Below are 19,396 nucleotides of genomic sequence, written 5' to 3' on the forward strand. Positions count from 1 at the left end.
AGAGGCAGCAACAGCGCCCCCTCTTCGCAGGAGGACCGCCCCCTACACAGGAGGACCGCCTCCCACAGCGCCCCCTCTGCTCAGGAGGACCGCCTCCCACAGCGCCCCCTCTGCCAGGAGGACCGCCTCCCACAGCGCCCCTACACAGAAGGACCGCCCCCCACAGCGCCCCCTCTGCTCAGGAGGACCGCTTCCCACAGCGCCCCGACACAGGAGGGCCGCCTCCCACAGCGCCCCCTCTGCTCAGGAGGACCGCCCCCCACACAGGAGGACCGCCTCCCACAGCGCCCCCTCTGCTCAGGAGGACCGCCCCCCACACAGGAGGACCTCCTCCCACAGCGCCCCCTCTGCTCAGGAGGACCACCTCCCACAGCGCCCCCTCTGCCAGGAGGACCGCCTCCCACAGCGCCCCTACACAGAAGGACCGCCCCCCACAGCGCCCCCTCTGCTCAGGAGGACCGCCCCCCACACAGGAGGACCGCATCCCACAGCGCCCCCTCTGCTCAGGAGGGCCGCCTCCCACAGCGCCCCTGCACAGAAGGACCGCCCCCCACAGCGCCCCCTCTGCTCAGGAGGACCGCCTCCCACAGCGCCCCCTACACAGGAGGACCGCCTCCCACAGCGCCCCCTCTGCTCAGGAGGACCACCCCCCACAGCGCCCCCCTCTGCTCAGAGGACCGCCTCCCACAGCGCCCCCTCTGCTCAGGAGGACCGCCCCCCCACAGCGCCCCCTACACAGGAGGACCGCCTCCCACAGCGCCCCCTACACAGGAGGACCGCCCCCCTCAGCGCCCCCTTTCGTGCGCTCAGGACGCGAATAGCAAAGCGCGGCACACTAATGTGTCACAATATTTCCTACATTACAAGAGCGGCTACACTTCAAAAAGTACTTAATTGGGACGTCCGGTGGTCGTGAAAGGCGCTGTAGCAATGCATGTATTTTTCTACCATCAAAAACTTCATTTAGTTAGATTGAAATAGAGGATACTGTATTCCTCCTCCCTCCAAAGTAGCTCACCAAAATAAGCCATCTTTACATATACATTAATGATACAAAAATAGAAAATGCTGGAAACACTCAGCAGGTTAGGCAGCATCAGGTGTTCTGATGAAAGGTCATGGACCTGAAACAATAACTCTGTGACTATCATACTTTTTGTCATTTAATCTCTCCTGCCTTCCCTTTTGTTCTTTCTTTCCTCCCTCTCCCCTCCCCTCCCCCCTTTCCTAGCCCCTCGGCTTGCTTAAAAGCACTGGGCTGAAATGGCCCCCTTCCGTGCTGTAAATTTCTGTGATTCTATGAAAAGCTGTTACATCTGTAACTTTTGCCAGTTCTGACTAAAGTTCATCGACTTGAAACGTTAACTCTGTGTTTCTCTCTCCACAGATGCTGCCTGACCCGCTGACTATTTCCAGCATTTTCTGTTTTTATTTCACATTAACTCTGTTTCTCTCTCCATAGAAGCATCTGTAGTATTTTACTCTTCCATTAAAGCTAATTTCGGTTATTTGAGTTGCTTCAGTTGCATCAAGCCTTTGCACTGCTGAGAAATTCCAAAGCTGGAGCTGGGACAGACCCGAACAGAAAAGGGTTAACCATCATCCAGCGCCTGGCGTTTGCCAGTTGTTGGCCAACCAAAAGCTGACTTTAAAAAAACTCTAATCTTCTTGTCAGTCCTTTCCTTACTTTTAACATGAACACATATATTAGCATTTTCCAACAGAAAGAAAGACTTGCATATATAGCACCTTTCATGGCCACCAGATGACACAAAGTGCTTTAGGACCAATGAAGTACGTAAACTAAAGGTGATCCAAAACTCGGCTGCCCGTGTTCTAACTTGCACCAAGTTCCGCTCACCCATTACCCCTGTGCTCGCTGACCTACGTTGTTTTCTGGTTAAGCAACGCCTCAATTTCAAAATTGTCATCTTTATTTTCAAATCCCTCCATGGCCTCACCCCTCCCTAACTCTGTAATCTCATCTAGCCCCCTCCCCCGAGAGATGTCTGCGCTCCTCTAATTCTGCCCTCTTGAGCATCCCTGATTATAATCGCTCAACCATTGGTGGCCGTCCCTTCTGTTGCCTAGGCCCCAAGCTCTGGAATTCCCTGCCTAAACCTCTCCGCCTCTCTTTCATCCTTCAGGACGCTCCACAAAACATACCTCTTTGGCCGAGCATTTGGTCACCTGTTCTAATTTCTACTTATGCGGCTCGGTGTCAAAATGTTATCATATAATACTCCTGTGAAGCGCCTTGGGATGCTTCACTATGTTAAAGGCTCTATATAAATACAAGTTGCTGCTGTAGTTGTTGACGTGTAGTCACAGTTGTAACATAGGAAGCACGGCAGCCAATTTGCGCACAGCAAGCTCCCACAAACAGCAATGTGATAATGACCAGATCATTTGCTTTAGTGACGTTGATTGAGGGATAAATATTGGCCAGGACACCAGGGATAACTCCCCTGCTCTTCTTCCAATAGTGCCATGGGATCTTGTACGTCCTCCTGAGAGAGTAGAGGGGGCCTCGGTTTAACGTCTCATCTGAAAGACAGCACCTCCGGCACTGCAGCATTACCTCAAGAGGTGAACTATATTCATTCACACCCTAGTTACACAAACGAGATTTTATCAAATGATAATTTTTTAAAAATCTGCAAAATAAAAGAACAGCCTCAACTTAGTGAGAAAAAATATAAAGAGAGATCATAGAAGTTTACAGGATGGAAGGAGGCCATTTCGGCCCATCACGCCCACGCCGGTCAACAAGAGGCTATCCAGCCTAATCCCACTTTCCAGCTCTAGGTCCGTAACCCTGCAGGTTACAGCACTTCACGTGCACATCCAAGTGCTTTTTAAATGTGGTGAGGGTTTCTGCCTCTACCACCCTGACAGGCAGTGAGTTCCAGACCCCCACAACCCTCTGCGTGAAGAAATTTCCCCTCCAATCCCCTCTAAACCTTCTACCAATTACTTTAAATTTATGTCCCCTGGTTGTTGACCCCTCTGCTAAGGGAAATAGGGCCTTTGTATCCACTATATCTAGCCCCCTCATAATTTTATACACCTCAATGAGGTCTCCCCTCAGCCTCCTCTGTTCCAAGGAAAACAAACCCAGCCTAACCAATCTGTCCTCATAGCTAAGATTCTCCACTCCCGGCAACATCTTCGGAAATATCCTCTATTCCTCCTCCAGTACAATCACGTCCTTCGTGTAATGCGGTGACCAGAACTGCACGCAGTACTCTAGCTGTGGCCGAACCAGTGTTTCATACAGTTCAAGTATAACCTCCCTGTTCTTATATTCTATATCTCAACTAATAAAGATGGGGGGGGGGGGGGGGGAAACCAAAAATAAAAGATGCGATTTCTGGCAATGTGCATCGATTTAACCCTAACTGAAAGAAAAACAGAAAATGCTGCAAACAATTAAGTGAAAGGTGTTTTATTTAAGGAGTACAAGAGCAGCAGATGGTAAACGCAGGATCGGTTTCGGTCGGCCATCAGTTGTGGGTCCCGCGGAGCAGGAGGCGGCTGGCGACAGTTGGAGGCGGCGTGCGGCATTTTTATTTTTGAAACTGTCGTTTCTTCTTTTTTTAAAAAAAAAACCTTTTATTTTCAGGTTCACCAAATGTTGAAATCTAAGACTTTCGTCAAGAAGACGCGGTCGGGAGGGGTGCTGAAGGTGGTCCGCGAGCACTACCTGCGGGACGACATTGTGTGCGGCTGGGGGCCGTGCGGCGAGTGCGGAGCCCGGGGGGCGGGCCCAGGGGCCCAGGGGGTGGGGCCCGGGGATCCGGGGGCGGGGCCCGGGCTCAGCCCCCTGCCGCACGCCACCAGCCACCTCTGCCCGCAGCCGCACTATGTCGTGCCCGACACCAACGTGGTGCTGCACCAGGTAAGGGGTTAGGAGGGGGGAGGGGAGAGGGGAGAAAGACTTGCATTTCTATAGCGCCTTCCACGACCACCGGATGTCTCAAAGCACTTTGCAGCCAATGAAGTACTTTTGGAGTGTAGTCACTGTTGTGATGTGGGAATGTGACCCTTTGACAAAGGAGCGCATGATTGAATAGAGTTGGCAATCCCCATATTTAATGTAGTAAACACGGCAGCCAATTTGCGCACAGCTCCCACAAACAGCAATATGATGTCGACCAGATAATCTGTTTTTGTTATGTTGATTGTGGGATAAATATCAATCAGGACACCGGGTATAACTCCCCTGCTCTTCTTCGGAATAGTGCCATGGGATCTTTGACGTCCACCTGAGAGAGCAGGCGGGGTGTCGGTTTAACGTCTCATCTTAAAGACGCCATTTCCGACACTGTTAGCGCTCCCTCAGCACTGCACTGGACTGTCGGCCTAGAATTTTGTGCTCAAGTCTGGAGTGGGACTTGAACCCACAACCTTCTGACTCGGAGGTGAGTCTGAGGTGCTGGGGTGATGGTGCTATCTGCCTTTCCCCCTGTCAGTACCTGGCCCAGGTGTTGTTCTAACCTCTACCTGCTGCATATAGTTTCCATACATTATTCCCAGCCGGAGTGGAAATGATTGGGTAATTCTCCTCCCCGCACTGTAAGTGATTGGGATTAATTTTATGCACATAACTTGTCCATTCACTGCATTTTTGCTGGAGAGATCACTCTGCTTTTATCAGGAGAAGTTGCTGTAGTTTCAGTCATGAGGTCTGTTTGCTGTAGTTCGTGGAGACTTTTTTTAAAAACAAAGGTTCTGCAGTGCGCTGCTTAAATAGACTCTTGCTGTAAAATAGACCGTTTCCTATGAGTCCTGCTTTAAGTTCCACCCTGCCTCCAACTCATAGGCTGACACTGACCTCTCTGCCACTCTGGTTGGATGTATTCTTGAAGGTTTCATCACGTGATGTCCTGTCTCTCGACCAAGCGACCAATAAAACATCCTCTTTTTCTCATCGCCAATATTTTTAGAACTAATCAAAGTGTTCAAAGAAAATGAAAAATAATCTTTTCTTTAATTGACTTATTATATTTCTCTTGTAATGCTTGCAGCAGTGTCTAGGTGATTAATCTTTAATTCCTAGATGCTCCAGGGCAATCCTGCTGGTTGGCTACCCCACGCTCAATCTTTTCTCTAATTGGGAACCCAAAACTACACACGGTACTCTAAATGTGGTTTAACCAAAGCCTTATACAAATTGATCATCATTCTGTTGTCCCTGTTCTCTATGTTCCTAGTTTATAAAATTCAAAATGCTATGCTATGACGATGATATCCTCCCAATAGTTTGTGCAGAAGATCGGTAAGGCAAAGGAGCTAAATGATACAATTTGGATCCCATGACAAAAAAATTGCAAGTGAATTGTAATCAACAACACACATGGCCTGCAGATTCCATCCTATAGCTACTCATGGTGTGTTGTGTTCATATGGCGTGCTAGGTGTGTGGAAGAAAAATGCTGAAACTAAGATTCCCATTAAGCTTTTAAATGGAAACTAAATTGATATTGATCTTCGCTGGGGCATTGGTGCCACCTGCCTTCCCCGATCTTAAATTGTATTTGATTATATTGCCTCTCTATGCGGGAGTCCTCCCTTTGTCTATTGGGGACTTGGCCTGGAGGGTGTTGCATGGGGCTTTAAGTTTTTAAGTTGGTTCACGGACACCTGCTGCCACCTGTATTTTCTGTGGTCTGGAGGAGTCCGTGTTTCATATTTTTATACAGTGCGTGAGGTTGCAGCCCCTCTTCCAATATTTGGAGGGGCTGCTATTCGGTCTCATGCTCCTGATTTTGGCACCTGGAGGGGAGCGGGCAGGTCGGAGAGCCTCCTCGTGGGACTGCTCCTGGGCCTGGCCAAGGTGGCCATTAACGGGTCCAGTCAGTGGGCGATCGACGACCATTCAGCACGACTACCTGCCTCTCTTCCGCTGCCATGTTCGCGCTAGGAGATGGAGCACGTGGTGTCCTCTGGCACGCTCGAGGCCTTCGGAGAGAGGTGGGCACCGGAGGGACTGGAGTAATCATCAGCCCTGTAAACCAAATTTTTATTTAATTTGTTAGGTTTTCTTGTTAACAAGGGAGGGGGGGGGGGGGGGGGGGGTCACTTGGTTAATTTTATATTTTAAAATAGTTGTATTTGAGTATACAGTTAGGTTATCTGAATGCATGTGATTGCTGATATATAGCTGTAGGTGTTTAAAAATAAATAAAATATTGCTGTAGTGAATCCACATTTTATTGGATGCATACATATAGATTTGGAATAGTTTTATGATTATCCTTCATTTTGGTGCAAAACTGTTATTTCCTTCTCTCTTTATTATTAGATCGATATCCTTGAGGATCCTGCGCTCCAGAATATAGTGATCCTGCAAACAGTGTTGCAAGAAGTCAGGCATCGAAGTGCTCCAGTATACAAAAGAATTAAAGATGTGATTAACAACCCTGAAAAACATTTTTACACTTTCACCAATGAACATCACAAGTAAGGGAAAATATAACGTAAACATTTAAAGATTTAGTTATTTGTATTTAATCTTGATCAGATGACGTGAGGTTGCGTGATGTTTCTTCCATCTCTCGACTGACGTGACTTCATGTAGTAATTTCCTTTAAAATTGGAGAGGGTGATGTACTGTTCTGGATGAAGGCAATGTTATATTGAGTTAATAATTTGAAGCCTGGATTTTGTTCTTTAGTGAGAAATTACAAGATTTGTTCCGATTTAGACATGAAATCGCAGGCTGTTGTATTACAAGTCAGACAGATATAGTTCTTGCCTTTACTGAATAAAATTGGATGACGCAGCCTTTTATTTATTGTAATTTTATGAACTGCTGTTTTGCAAACCCATTCTCCGAACCAAATGGGTCTGAGAAAATTTAGAGTTAGGGCCGAAAAGGACCAAATGTAGCCAACCTCAGCAGGGCAACAGTCCAACTGTTACAATTGCCCTTAGCTGGGAGAATGAAAGTCATCGTGGTTTTCCGCTGATGCACGTATCAAAACCAGTGAATGGGCGGCATTTAGTTATGTGGAAATATGAGACCACCCCATATACAATAAGATGCATGACTCTGTCCTCTTTTGCCCCCGACCGACCACCCTACCTCATTCTTCCCCTTACCCTCCCTCATTTCACCTTCTCTCCCACCCCCTCCATCTAGTGGTATAATTAGGAACATCAAAAGCAATATTTTTACTAAATATGTGTACAGTTGTGCAGAGTATTGTGGCTTGCATGATCTTAACATTTTTCCAAAAGGAAGATTCTCAAGTATAACTGTACTGGTGAAATCACTGTCATATGAATATTATAGACTGACTATTGGTTCATAATAACAGATCTGCAAAGCAACATATTGCATTCGTTACTGCTTTAGTGTAAATGCCATCATGCATCAACAGGATTCAGTGCACTGGCCAAAGCTGTACACTGTGATACCTGCTGTCAGCAGACTGAATTAAACAATCTCAGTGAACCTCAAATTCTCTAGAATCGTGATGTTAAATATAAAAAAGGTACCCGGGTGTGATGTGACCATCATCTCATCCCACAGTTCCAATAGTAGTTACAAACCATTTGCTCTTCTGGTACATGAAACTATCTGAACTTATTGATGATACTACTTTGTCACTTCTAGCTATGTTATTTTCTTTATACTGTGTTCAGTGAAACACTCTGAGTGCAATTTCTGAAATCACTGCTGTTTGCCCTAGAGCAGATGGTGATCTGATATAGATTTATCTATCTGCAAATGAGAATTCAAAATGAATCTACTTCCAAAAGGCGTTTGATGAAGTGCCACATAATAGGCTTGCCAGCAAAGTTGAAACGCATGGAATAAAGGGACAGTGGAAGCATGGATATGCAATTGGCTAAGTGACAGGAAACACAGAGTGGTGTTGAATAGGTTTTTTCCGGACTAGAGGAAGGTATACAGTGGTATTCCCCAGGGGTCAGTACTAGGACCACTGCTTTTCATGATTTATATTAATGAAAGTAGAAAGTGAAAGTAAACGCCCATTGGATATAAGGCAATGTGGCAAGTTGGATCCAAAATTGGCTCAGAGACTGGAAGCAAAGGATAATGTTCGATGGGTATTTTTGTGACTGGAAGGCTGTTTCCAGTGAGGTTCCAGGGTGGGGGGGGCGGGGGCCACAGTACTAGGTCCCTTGCTTTTTGTGGTATATATCAATGATTTGGACAAATGTAGGGGGTATGATTACGAAGTTTACAGATGATGCAAAAATTGGCCGTGTGGTTGATAATGACGAAGAAAGCTGTTGGCTTCAGGAAGATATCAATGGACTGATCAGGTGGACAGATCAGTGGCAAATGGAATTCAATCTGGAGAAGTATGAGGTAATGCATTTGGTGAGGGTTAACAAGGCAAGAGAATACACATTAAATGGTAGGACACTGAGAATTGTAGAGGAACAGAGGGACCTTGGAATGCATATCCACAGATCCCTGAAGGTAGCAGGACAGGTAGTTAAGAAACGGGATACTTGCCTTTATTAGCCAAGGCATAGTTTATAAGAACAGGGAGGTTATGCTTGAACTGTATAAAACACTAGTTAGGCCACCGCTAGAGTACTGCGTGCAGTTCAATCACATATTACTGTGATTGAAAGGCTACATTAGAGGGAGCAGCATGCAGTGGCCCGGCCCAGAAATCGGCACAGTCCCGGCCTGCAAGACCATCAGCAGGCCGGGGCCATCAGAGGGAGCAGTGTGTGGCGGGCATACCACTGCAGGAGGGTGACGGCTGCGAAGTCAGGTCGCTGACTGCAGATGCGGGCAGGCACAGCAGGAGGGGCGAAGGAGTGGCAAGAGTTTGTAGAAGGAAGTGACCGGGGCCCAGGAGAGGCTTGAATTTGAGGCCCAAAAGAGGCGAGGGCCCAGGGGCAGCATGAGCCAGCCCACACTGCTATATGTATGCGTGCTCGGTCCGTGCAGCAGAGCAGGTCTCCAGTCGTCTTGGGTAATCCTTGGCACTGGACCAAGACCTAGCTCTGTCAAGTCCATATGGTGGCTGGTGTGCAACGGCCATCACACGTTTAAAAAAAAATTTACTAGCACAGGAATCTTCCACCCTCCAAGATGTAGTTCGAGATCTGGAATATTAGGTCCTTCATTGAAACACATTGTGAACACATTCCTTTTTGGCATGGAAGCAAGCCATCCTCGCTTCGAGGGACTGCCTATGATGATGATGACTGCGTGCAGGTCTGCTCACCACAATGCAGGAATGATGTGATTGCACTGGAGAGGGTACAGAGGAGATTTAAAGGGATGTTGCCTGGACTCGATAATTTTAGCTATGAAGAAAGATTGGATAGGCTGGGGTTGTTTTCTTTGGAACAGAGGAGGCTGAGGGGTGACCTAATTGAGATGTATAAAATTATGAGGGGCCGAGAAAGAGTGAAGAGGAAGGACCTATTCCCCTTAGCAGATGGGTCAATAACCAGGGGGCATAGATTTAAAATAAGTGGTAGGGGGTGTAGAGGAGATTTGAGGAGAATATTTTCCACCCAGAGGGTGGTGAGGGTCTGGAACTCACTGCCTGAAAGGGTGGTAGAGGCTGAAACCCTCATAGGATTTAAAAAGGACTTGGATATGCACTTGAAGTGCTGTAACCTACAAGGCTACAGACCAAGAGCTGGAAAGTAGAACTGGGCTGGATAGCTTTTTGTTGGACACGATGGGCCGAATGGCTCCTTCTGTGCTGTAAATTTCTATGACTTGGACTTGGGTGTACAGGGCACAATTTCAAAATTTACAGGTGGCATAAAACTTGGAAGTATAGTGAACAGTGAGGGGGATAGTGATAAACTTCAAGAGGACAGAGACAGGCTGGTGAATTGGGCGGACACGTGGCAGATGAAATTTAACGCAGAAAAGCGCAAAGTGATACATTTTGGTAGGAAGAACGAGAAGAGGCAATTTAAGCTAGAGTCCAATTCTAAAAGGGGTGCATGAATAGAGAGACCTAGGGGTATATGCGCACAAATCGTTGAAGGTGGCAGGGCATGTTGAGAAAACGGTTAAAAAAGCAGATGGGATCCTGGGCTTTATAAATAGAGGCATAGAGTGCAAAAGCAAGGAAGTTATGATGAACCTTTATAAAACACTGGTTCGGCCTCAACTGGAATATTGTGTCCAATTCTGGGCACTGCACTTTAGGAAAGATGTGAAGGCCTTGGAGAGGGTGCTGAAAAGATTTAGAAGAATGGTTCCAGGACTGAGGGACTTCAGTTACATAGCTAGACTGGAGAAGCTGGGGCTGTTCTCGTTAGAACAAAGAAGATTGAGAGGAGATTTGATAGAGGTGCTCGAAATCATGAGGGGTGTAGATAGAGAGAACCTGTTCCCATTGGTGGAATAGTCAAGATTGAAGCCGATTGGCAGAAGAGCCAAAGGCAACATGAGGAAAAACTTTTTTCCGCAGCAAGTGGTTAGGATCTGGAATGCACTGCCTGAAAGGGTGGTAGAGACAGACTCAATTGTGGCTTTCGAAAGGGAGTTGGATATGTACCTGAAGGAAAAACTTTACAGGGCTCCGGGGAAAGGGTGGGGGATTGGGACTAGCTTAAGTGCTCTTGCAGAGAGCCAGCACGAGCTCGACGGGCCGAATGGCCTCCTGTGCGGTAACTATTTTATGATTCTAATAAAACAAACTGTAACTCGCGGCATGTGTTCCCTCCTCAGGGATACCTATATAGAGCAAGAACAAGGTGAAAGTGCGAACGATAGAAACGACCGAGCAATACGGATAGCGGTGAAGTGGTACAATGAGCATCTAAAAAAATCACAAAACAACACTTTGCAGCTTCAGGTTATCTTAATAACAAATGACAGAAAAAACAAAGAGCGTGCTGTGGAAGATGGCCTGGTGGCATTTACATGTAAGTATGGGCTTTATGGAATTAGAGACAGTATTTCCTCAGCTGAGCAAAATCTGTAGGCAAGCCCCACTGGGGTATTGGTATGACTCTGTATAATACACTGCTTGAAAAGTGTGATTTATACTCTCAGCAGGGGCAACAATAGTGAGCAGTTTTCTATAATATAAAATGGACAGAGAATAGCATATACTTAGACACAACGTTCTATCTCAGTTGTGCGACCGCATAGGCTTTTTCAATACTACATTTTGTGCATGCAGGAAACTGAATGGGCTGCGCAGCTCCTTAAAGGGACTGTGCATCCGATAAAAATTGGGGGGAACATTGCTTAATCATCCTCCAGATGTCAGTACAGGGTAATTGACAAATATATGATTGAGTTAGGATAGTTGACTTAACAGTTGAGTCCTTTTGAGGCTCCTGCAATGGTTCAATAATTAAATACAGGTTGAAACTCCCTTATCCAGAACTCCCTCATCCTGAACCACCCCTTGTCCAGAACTATTCCCAGCCACACCGAGTGGCACATGTGCAGAACTCCGACATGAACAAATTGAAGTCCTTCTTCACTGCCGACTCCCGCAATCGCTGGCCTGACCCCGCGATTCAGCGCCGATATCCCCTTGCTTAGTACATGTACCATCCAATTAACATGACCACCCATCGTCTGGAAAAATCCCTCCAGTTCCTGAGGGTTCCGGATAAGGGAGGTTCAACCTGTACACCACTTGGTGTAGTACTAAGTCATTTATTCCTATCACGGACATCTGTCTCTCGTATCTCGTTTCATGTTAGAACTGCACATACTGTTCCTCCATTGTAGTGGTTTATGATTTTTGCACTGTTCAGTAATGACCATTTCTCCCCTTACTCTCAGGTGATGAATATATCAAGAGTTTGACTGGAAATCCTGAACTTGTTGATCGCCTGGCTTGTATTTCAGATGCATCCGTGAGTACCATTCTCAGAGTTTTATTCTGTCTTGTCTTGTATTTTGTTCATGTGCAAAAGGAAATAATAGTGACTGTCACTTTTGCAAGCAGTGCAAATGACTGATCAGTTTGCAGGTTATTATGTAAACTCTCAACACAAATCTTCATTGGTATACATTGTTGCGATAATATGTCCCTTACTTTACAGTGATGCACTATTGGCTGATTAAATGCAGATACTATCCTTGCATTTCAATCACACAGTAGCTGTTACCTTGATTATATAATCCTAATAGTAGAGAAGAATATAAGACAGTTAAAACAACATAAAGGTAAACCATCTCATTCATGGTTATCTATGATTTCTGTTTTTTGTACAGGGCCCTCGCAGATTATTTTCTAATGAAAATTACTCTTGGAAATAAAGACTTTATAACATCTAGTTGATATCATCATAATACCCATTTACAAAAAAAAAGCATCTTAAGACATTGGTGAGCTCGCATCCCTAATACCTTGAGATGTTGATGGGCCTTTCCCTTGAACTAATACAGCCCTTATGGCTACAGTGCTCCCACAATGGTGTCAACGTTGAGAATTTTAAGATATTGATCCAATATTGATGTATGCCCAAGTCAGGACTTCAAGGCGTGCATATCAACTGTGCTGTTAGAAGCAGTTGCCATAAATGTATTTATCAGAACAGTTTGGTACTACATTGTGCTGCACCACAGAATAAAAGGATGTGGATTCAGATTTTCTCAATTGCAGTAAGAAATGGGTAGAAATATCATCGTACAGACATACAAATTCAAAGATTTTTTGCTCAAGTACAGTTTACTGGTGTGTATAATATAATCAAAACTAAAATTTTGTTCCACTGTAGAATGAAATAGAGTGTGGTAGGCTGATCTTCGCAGAACATCTGCCTCTATCCAGAGTACAGCAAGGTATAAAGTCTGGTCGTTACCTTCAAGGGACCTTCCGAGCCAACAGAGACAACTATCTGGAAGCTACAGTCTGGATCCACGGGGAAGAAGGAGAAAACAAAGAGGTAATTCTGTTTCTTTCTTCAATTCCCTTAATGTGATTGTCAAGTTTTTAGAAAAGGGGAGTGAAAATCTGGCTGTTGAGGGATTTAGGTGGTTCTCTGGAATTCAAACTTGGGACCTTTGAATCCAGTCCCTGAGTGGAAATCTGTTGCCTCTGGATGTAAGGATCTTGCACCAATGAGTTTGGACAGTGTTAGTACACTTCTAAATTGTCATACCCACAGCATAAATTATACTTCTTGATTTCAAGACACTGGTGAAGTTCAAATTGGGGCAGTAAAGATGCTCCACGGAGGTGAATGGCTTCAAATGGGGAAAAAAGAAGCCTTTTCCATTAGGAGTTCCAGGAATTATGTTCCGATTTCTACCATAACCAGTTTTGTGGATTGGTCATACAATATCCTATTGGACCTATCCTTTTTTTAAAAATATCCCATGGCAAGAAACAAAAGTGCAACTATCGGTTGTACGTTGCACATTTTATCTCGGGAGTTTCTCCACTGTCAGTAGATCCCATAGATAGTAGTTACATATGTAAACCTGTAAATACTTTGTATAGTCACCAGAGGGCTTATCCCCTGTAGTCCCAAGGGATTGTGGGATCCCTTGGGAGCACCTGTACTTAAGGAGGCCTCACAGGCTGGAGAGGCACTCTGGAGACCTACAATAAAAGACTGTCACACTTTACTTTGAGCTCACAGTATCTAGTCAGACTCTTTATTCATACATAACAATTGGCGACGAGATACAGATGACGAACCCAACGATGCAGAGAACAGTGGGCATCCTGGAGGAATTTTTGGAGGGAGACGATTGGGAAACCTTCGTGGAGCGACTCGACCGATACTTCGTGGCCAATGAGCTGGAAGGAGAAGCGAATGCTGCCAAACAAAGGGCGATTCTCCTCACCGTTTGCAGGGCACCAACGTATGCCCTCATGAAAAATCTGCTTGCTTCAGCGAAACCCACAGAGAAATCGTACGATGATTTGTGCACACTGGTCCGGGAGCATCTGAACCCGAAGGAAAGTGTTCTGATGGCGAGGTACCGGTTCTAAACCTACAAAAGGTCTGAAGGCCAGGAAGTCGTGAGCTATGTCGCTGAGCTAAGACTCCTTGCAGGACATTGCGAATTTGAAGAATATTTGGAGCACATGCTCAGGGACTTCTTTGTACTTGGCATTGGCCATGAAGTGATACTTCGCAAACTTTTGACTGTAGACACCCCAACCTTGAGTAAAGCCATAGCGATAGCCCAGGCGTTGATTGCCACCAATGACAATACCAAGCAAATCTCTCGGCACACGTGTGCTGCTACAAGTACTGTGAACAAAGTGATGTTGTTTTCAAATCGCAACGTACAGGGCAGGCCTCACATGCCTGCAGCTGCACGCCGGCAGATGTCTCAGAGTCCACCATCAAGGGTGATGAATGCAAGGCCATTAACACCTTGTTGGCGCTGCGGGGATGATCATCGTTTCCATTCATGCCACTTCAAAGGGTACGTTTGCAAGGGCTGTGGAACAATGGGACACCTCCAACGTATGTGCAGGCAAGCTGCAAACCCTGCTAATCCTGCAAACCACCATGTTGCAGAGGAGGACAGATCCACGTCGGATCACGACGAACCAGAGCCTCAGACCGAGGAGGCAGAGGTACATGGGGTGCACACATTTACCACAAAGTGTCCCCCGATAATGCTGAAGGTTGAATTAAATGGACTCACGGTGTCCATGGAGCTGGACACGGGCGTGAGCCAGTCCGTTATGAGCAAAAAGACTTTTCGATGAATTGTGGTGTAGCAAGGCCTCCAGGCCAGTCCTGACTCCCATTTGCACTAAACGGAGAACTTGCACAAAGGAACTGATTCCCGTAATCGGCAGTGCTACTGTAAAGGTCTCCTATGACGGAGTGGTGCACAAGCTACCACTCTTGGTGGTACCGGGCGATGGTCCCACGCTGCTTGGCAGGAACTGGCTGAGAAAGATACGCTAGAACTTAGACGACGTACGAGCGCTCTCGTCCGTTGACGACACTTCGCGTGCCCAGGTCTCAAACAAGTTCCCCTCGCTGTTCGAACCAGGCATCTGGAAGTTGCAAGGAGCAAAAGTGCAGATCCACCTAATTCCAGGGGCGCGACCCATCCATCACAAGGTGAGAGCAGTACCGTATATGATGAGCGAGATGGTGGAGATCGAGCTGGACCGGCTGCAACGAGAGGGCATCATTTCGACGATCGAATTTAACGAGTGGGCCAGTCCGATTGCTCCAGTCCTCAAGGGAGACGGCACCGTCAGAATCTGTGGTGATTACAAAGTAACTATCAATCGTTTCTCACTACAGGATCAATACCCACTACCAAAGGCAGATTACATTTTTGCAACACTGGCGGGAGGAAAGACATTCACGAAGTTGGACTTGATCTCGACCTACATGACGCAGGAGCTGGAGGAATCATTGAAGGGCCTCACCTGCATCAACATGCACAAAGGTCTCTTCATTTACAACAGATGCCTGATTGGGATTCGATCAGCCACGGCGATATTCCAGAGAAACCTGGAAAGCTTACTGAAGTCGGTCCTGCGCACGGTGGTCTTCCAGGACGACATCTTGGTTACAAGTCGGGACACAGTCGAGCATCTGCAGAACCTGGAGGAGGTTCTTAGTCGACTCAACACGTGGGGCTCAAGTTAAAACGCTCCAAGTGCATTTTCCCGGCGCCTGAAGTGGAGTTCCTGGGGAGAAGAATCGAGCGGACAGCATCAGACCCACCGATTTGAAGACAGAGGCAATCGAGAACGCACCGAGGCCATAGAACGTGATGGAGCTGCGGCCGTTTCTAGGACTCTTGAACTACTTTGGTAACTTCTTACCGGGTCTCAGGACACTGCTAGAACCACTGCATGTCTTACTGCGTAAAGGAGATGAATGGGTATGGTGTAAAAGCCAAAAAACTGCCTTTGTAAAAGCTAGAAAATTGTTATGCTCAAACAAATTGCTTGTGTTGTATGATCCATGTAAGCGTTTGGTACTAGCATGTGATGCGTCATCCTATGGGGTCGGGTGTGTATTGCAACAAGCTAATGAATCTGGAAAATTACAACCGGTTGCCTATGCATCCAGAAGTCTGTCTAAGGCTGAGAGCCGACAGCATGATTGAAAAAGAAGCATAAGCGTGTGTTTATGGGGTAAAGAAAATGCATCAATATCTATTTGGGCTCAAATTTGAATTGGAAACTGACCATAAGCCACTGATATCCCTCTTTTCCAAAAGCAAGGGGATAAATACGAATGCATCGGCCCGCATCCAGAGATGGGCAGTCACGTTGTCCGCATACAACTACACCATCCGCCACAGAAAATTGTGCCGATGCTCTCCATAGGCTGCCATTGTCCACCACGGGTGGAAATGGCACAGCCCACAGATTTAGTCATGATAATGGAAGCATTCAAGAGTGAGCAATCACCCGTCATAGCTTGACAGATTAGAACCTGGATGAGCCAGGACCCCTTACTGTCCCTAGTAAAGATTTGTGTGCTTCACGGGAGCTGGTCCAGTGTCCCATTGGAAATGCAGGAAGAGATAAAGCCGTACCAGCAGCACAAAGATGAAATGTCTATACAGGCAGACTGCCTTCTGTGGGGCAATTGGGTAGTGGTCCCCAAAAAGGGCAGGGACACTTTCATCAGTGATCGCCACAATACTCACCCAGGCATTGTAATGATGAAAGCGATAGTCAGATCCCTCATGTGGTGGCCCGGTATCGATGCGGACTTCGAGTCCTGTGTGCACAAATGTAACACATGCTCGCAGTTAAGCAATGCACCCAGGGAGGCGCCACTAAGTTTATGGTCTTGGCCCTCCAAACCGTGGTCCAGAGTTCATGTCGACTATGCAGGCCCGTTTTTGGGTAAAATGTTCCTAGTGGTTGTAGATGCGTACTCCAAATGGATTGAATGTGAGATAATGTCGGCAAGCACGTCCGCTGCCACCACTGAAAGCCTGTGGGCCATGTTTACCATGCATGGCCTGCCTGATGTCCTTGTGAGCAACAACGGGCCATGCTTCACCAGTGCCGAATTCAAAGAGTTCATGACCCGTAATGGGATCAAACATGTTACATCTGCCCCGTTCAAACCAGCATCCAATGATCAGGCAGAGAGAGCAGTGCAAACTATCAAGCAGAGCTTGAAGAGGGTAACTGAAGGCTCACTGCAGACTCGCCTATCCCAAGTCTTGCTTAGTCACCGCACGAGACCCCACTCGCTCACTGGGATTCCACCCGCTGAACTGCTCATGAAAAGGGCACTTGAGACATGGCTCTCATTAGTCCACCCTGATTTACATGAACAGGTAGAGAGCAGGCGGCTTCAACAAAGTATATCTCATGATAGCTCAAATGTGTCACGCGAAATTGAAATCAATGATCGTTTATTTGTGTTGAACTATGGACAAGGTCCCAAGTGGCTTCCCGGCACTGTCATGGCCAAAGAGGGGAGTAGGGTGTTTTGGGTCAAACTTTCAAATGGAATCATCGACCGGAAACACTTGGACCAAATCAAACTCAGATTCACGGGCTTTCCTGAACAACCGACTTTGGACCCTACCTTCTTTGACTCCCCAACATACACACCAGTGGCAACCAACACCGCGGTTGGCCATGAAGCAGAACCCATCACCCGCAGCAGCCCAGCAGGACTCACCAGACCATACAGCCCAGCAAGGCCAGCTGCACAGCAGCCCAGCGAGGGCCCAACAAACGACTCACCAATACCAGCATTTGCTCCGAGACGATCAACCAGGGAAAGGAAGGCCCCAGATCGACTCACCTTGTAAATAGTTACACTATTGACTTTGCGGGGAAGTGTTGTTACATATGTAAACCTGTGAATACCTTGTATAGCCACCAGAGGACTCATCCCCCGGAGTCCCAAGGGATCCCACAATCCCTTGGGAATACCTGTACTTAAGGAGGCCTCACATGCTGGTGAGGCACTCAGGAGATCTGCAATAAAAGACTACGGTTACATTTTACTTTGAGCTCACAATATCCAGTCAGACTCTTTGTTCGTACATAACAGTAGTCATTTAAAAAAAATACTTGGCAGCTTTTGAAATGTCGGATCTTTTTTATGCTGGAGGAAATCCCTTCCTTTGCCTCTAACTAACTTGTTTCCTTATGACGCACAACCTCCATATATGACTTGAATGTAATTGCAATCAGTTGTTGGTTTTGAACTTGTGTTCATTTATAGTTTTTGTTATATTATTGTGCAGATCCTACATACCAGCTTGCATCAAATTATTACTGCTATGTGCTATGTATAATGCATTTGTGTGCAGTGAGGTAGAGTATATGTTTGGATGCTCAAGAATGTTCTATCACCATGCAACATTCCTCCCTTGAATATTTGAGGGTTTTTTTGTCATCCACAGTAATCTCTGTTTAAAGCTACAAATTAAGTGCTTGCAGAATAATTGGGATGCCTGTCCAGAAAATATATTTTGATCGACTCTCTACAAAAGTCTAGCTGAAAGACCCCACCCCAGTGGATAACACACCAGCCAGAATTCTTCTCGTGTTTGTTATCTATTGATCACTGTTGGCTGGATGTGTGTGTGTGTGTGTGTGTGCATGTGCATGTCCTCAAAGTCTCCCTGAAAGAGTGCAACAGCCCCACTGACACCTGGGAGTCCCTGACCAAAGATCGGCCTAAGTGGAGGAAGTGCATCCAGGAGGGCGCTGAGCACCTTGAGTCTCATCGCCGAGAGCATGCAGAAATCAAGCGCAGGCAGCGGAAAGAGCGTGCACCAAACCTGTCCCACTCACTCTTTCCCTCAATGATTATCTGCCCCACCTGTGACGGGGACTGTGGCTCTCGTATTGGACTGTACAGCCACCTAAGGACTCATTTTAAGAGTGGAAGCAAGTCTTCCTCATTCCGAGGGACTGCCTATGATCATGTGCAGTCAGCCTCAGATTTGTTGGCTTCTACAGTTTACCAATGATCACTGTTTAGGCACTCATTTGAAAAAAGAATCATCTTGGAGTGCAGTTGCTACAATAAGAGTTGCTGCCTTCAGGAGAGGACTAAGGTGAGAATATCGAGCATGTGTGTTTGATCTTGAATTATTTCCATCCCACATACCTGGAACCCATTCCAATGATATATGGAAAAGGGGCAGAAGTATGCACTCTGGAGTGGCTCCATTCACTTGTACAGAAGTTGGTGACTACTTTGTTCAGCCAATAGTAACTTTGGTAGCCTCAGTCATCTTTGAACTGGCTTCCACTCCTGTAACATATGCCATCAAAGTGTTGCTTAGAATGAGCAAAGACCTGAAATGGTAAGTCATGAAATTGATGCCTTTGGTACCTCTAGACTTGACTATTGCAGTGCACTCTTGGCTGGCCTCCCATGTTCTACCCTATGTAAACTTGAGGTCATCCAAAACTTGGCTGCCTGTGTCCTAACTCACACTAAGTCCCATCATCCCTGTGCTCGCTGACCTACATTT

The 19,396-nt window shown here is 46.5% G+C and overlaps 1 protein-coding gene across 1 annotated transcript in view; it reads left to right on the plus strand.

The window, feature by feature from the left end:
• Positions 1-2,535: 2,535 nt before the first annotated feature.
• dis3 (DIS3 exosome endoribonuclease and 3'-5' exoribonuclease) overlaps positions 2,536-19,396 on the plus strand; it is a 45,015-nt gene continuing 28,154 nt past the window's right edge. Inside the window, exons 1-6 of the mRNA XM_070891730.1 lie at positions 2,536-2,589; positions 3,626-3,901; positions 6,308-6,465; positions 10,697-10,893; positions 11,771-11,844; positions 12,712-12,879. Of these exons, the coding sequence (XP_070747831.1) occupies positions 3,635-3,901; positions 6,308-6,465; positions 10,697-10,893; positions 11,771-11,844; positions 12,712-12,879 (864 nt within the window). The 5' untranslated portion in view covers positions 2,536-2,589; positions 3,626-3,634. The remainder of the gene's footprint in view (positions 2,590-3,625; positions 3,902-6,307; positions 6,466-10,696; positions 10,894-11,770; positions 11,845-12,711; positions 12,880-19,396) is intronic.

The sequence above is a fragment of the Pristiophorus japonicus genome, chromosome 10, assembly GCF_044704955.1.
Source record: "Pristiophorus japonicus isolate sPriJap1 chromosome 10, sPriJap1.hap1, whole genome shotgun sequence".
Lineage (NCBI taxonomy): Eukaryota > Metazoa > Chordata > Chondrichthyes > Pristiophoridae > Pristiophorus > Pristiophorus japonicus.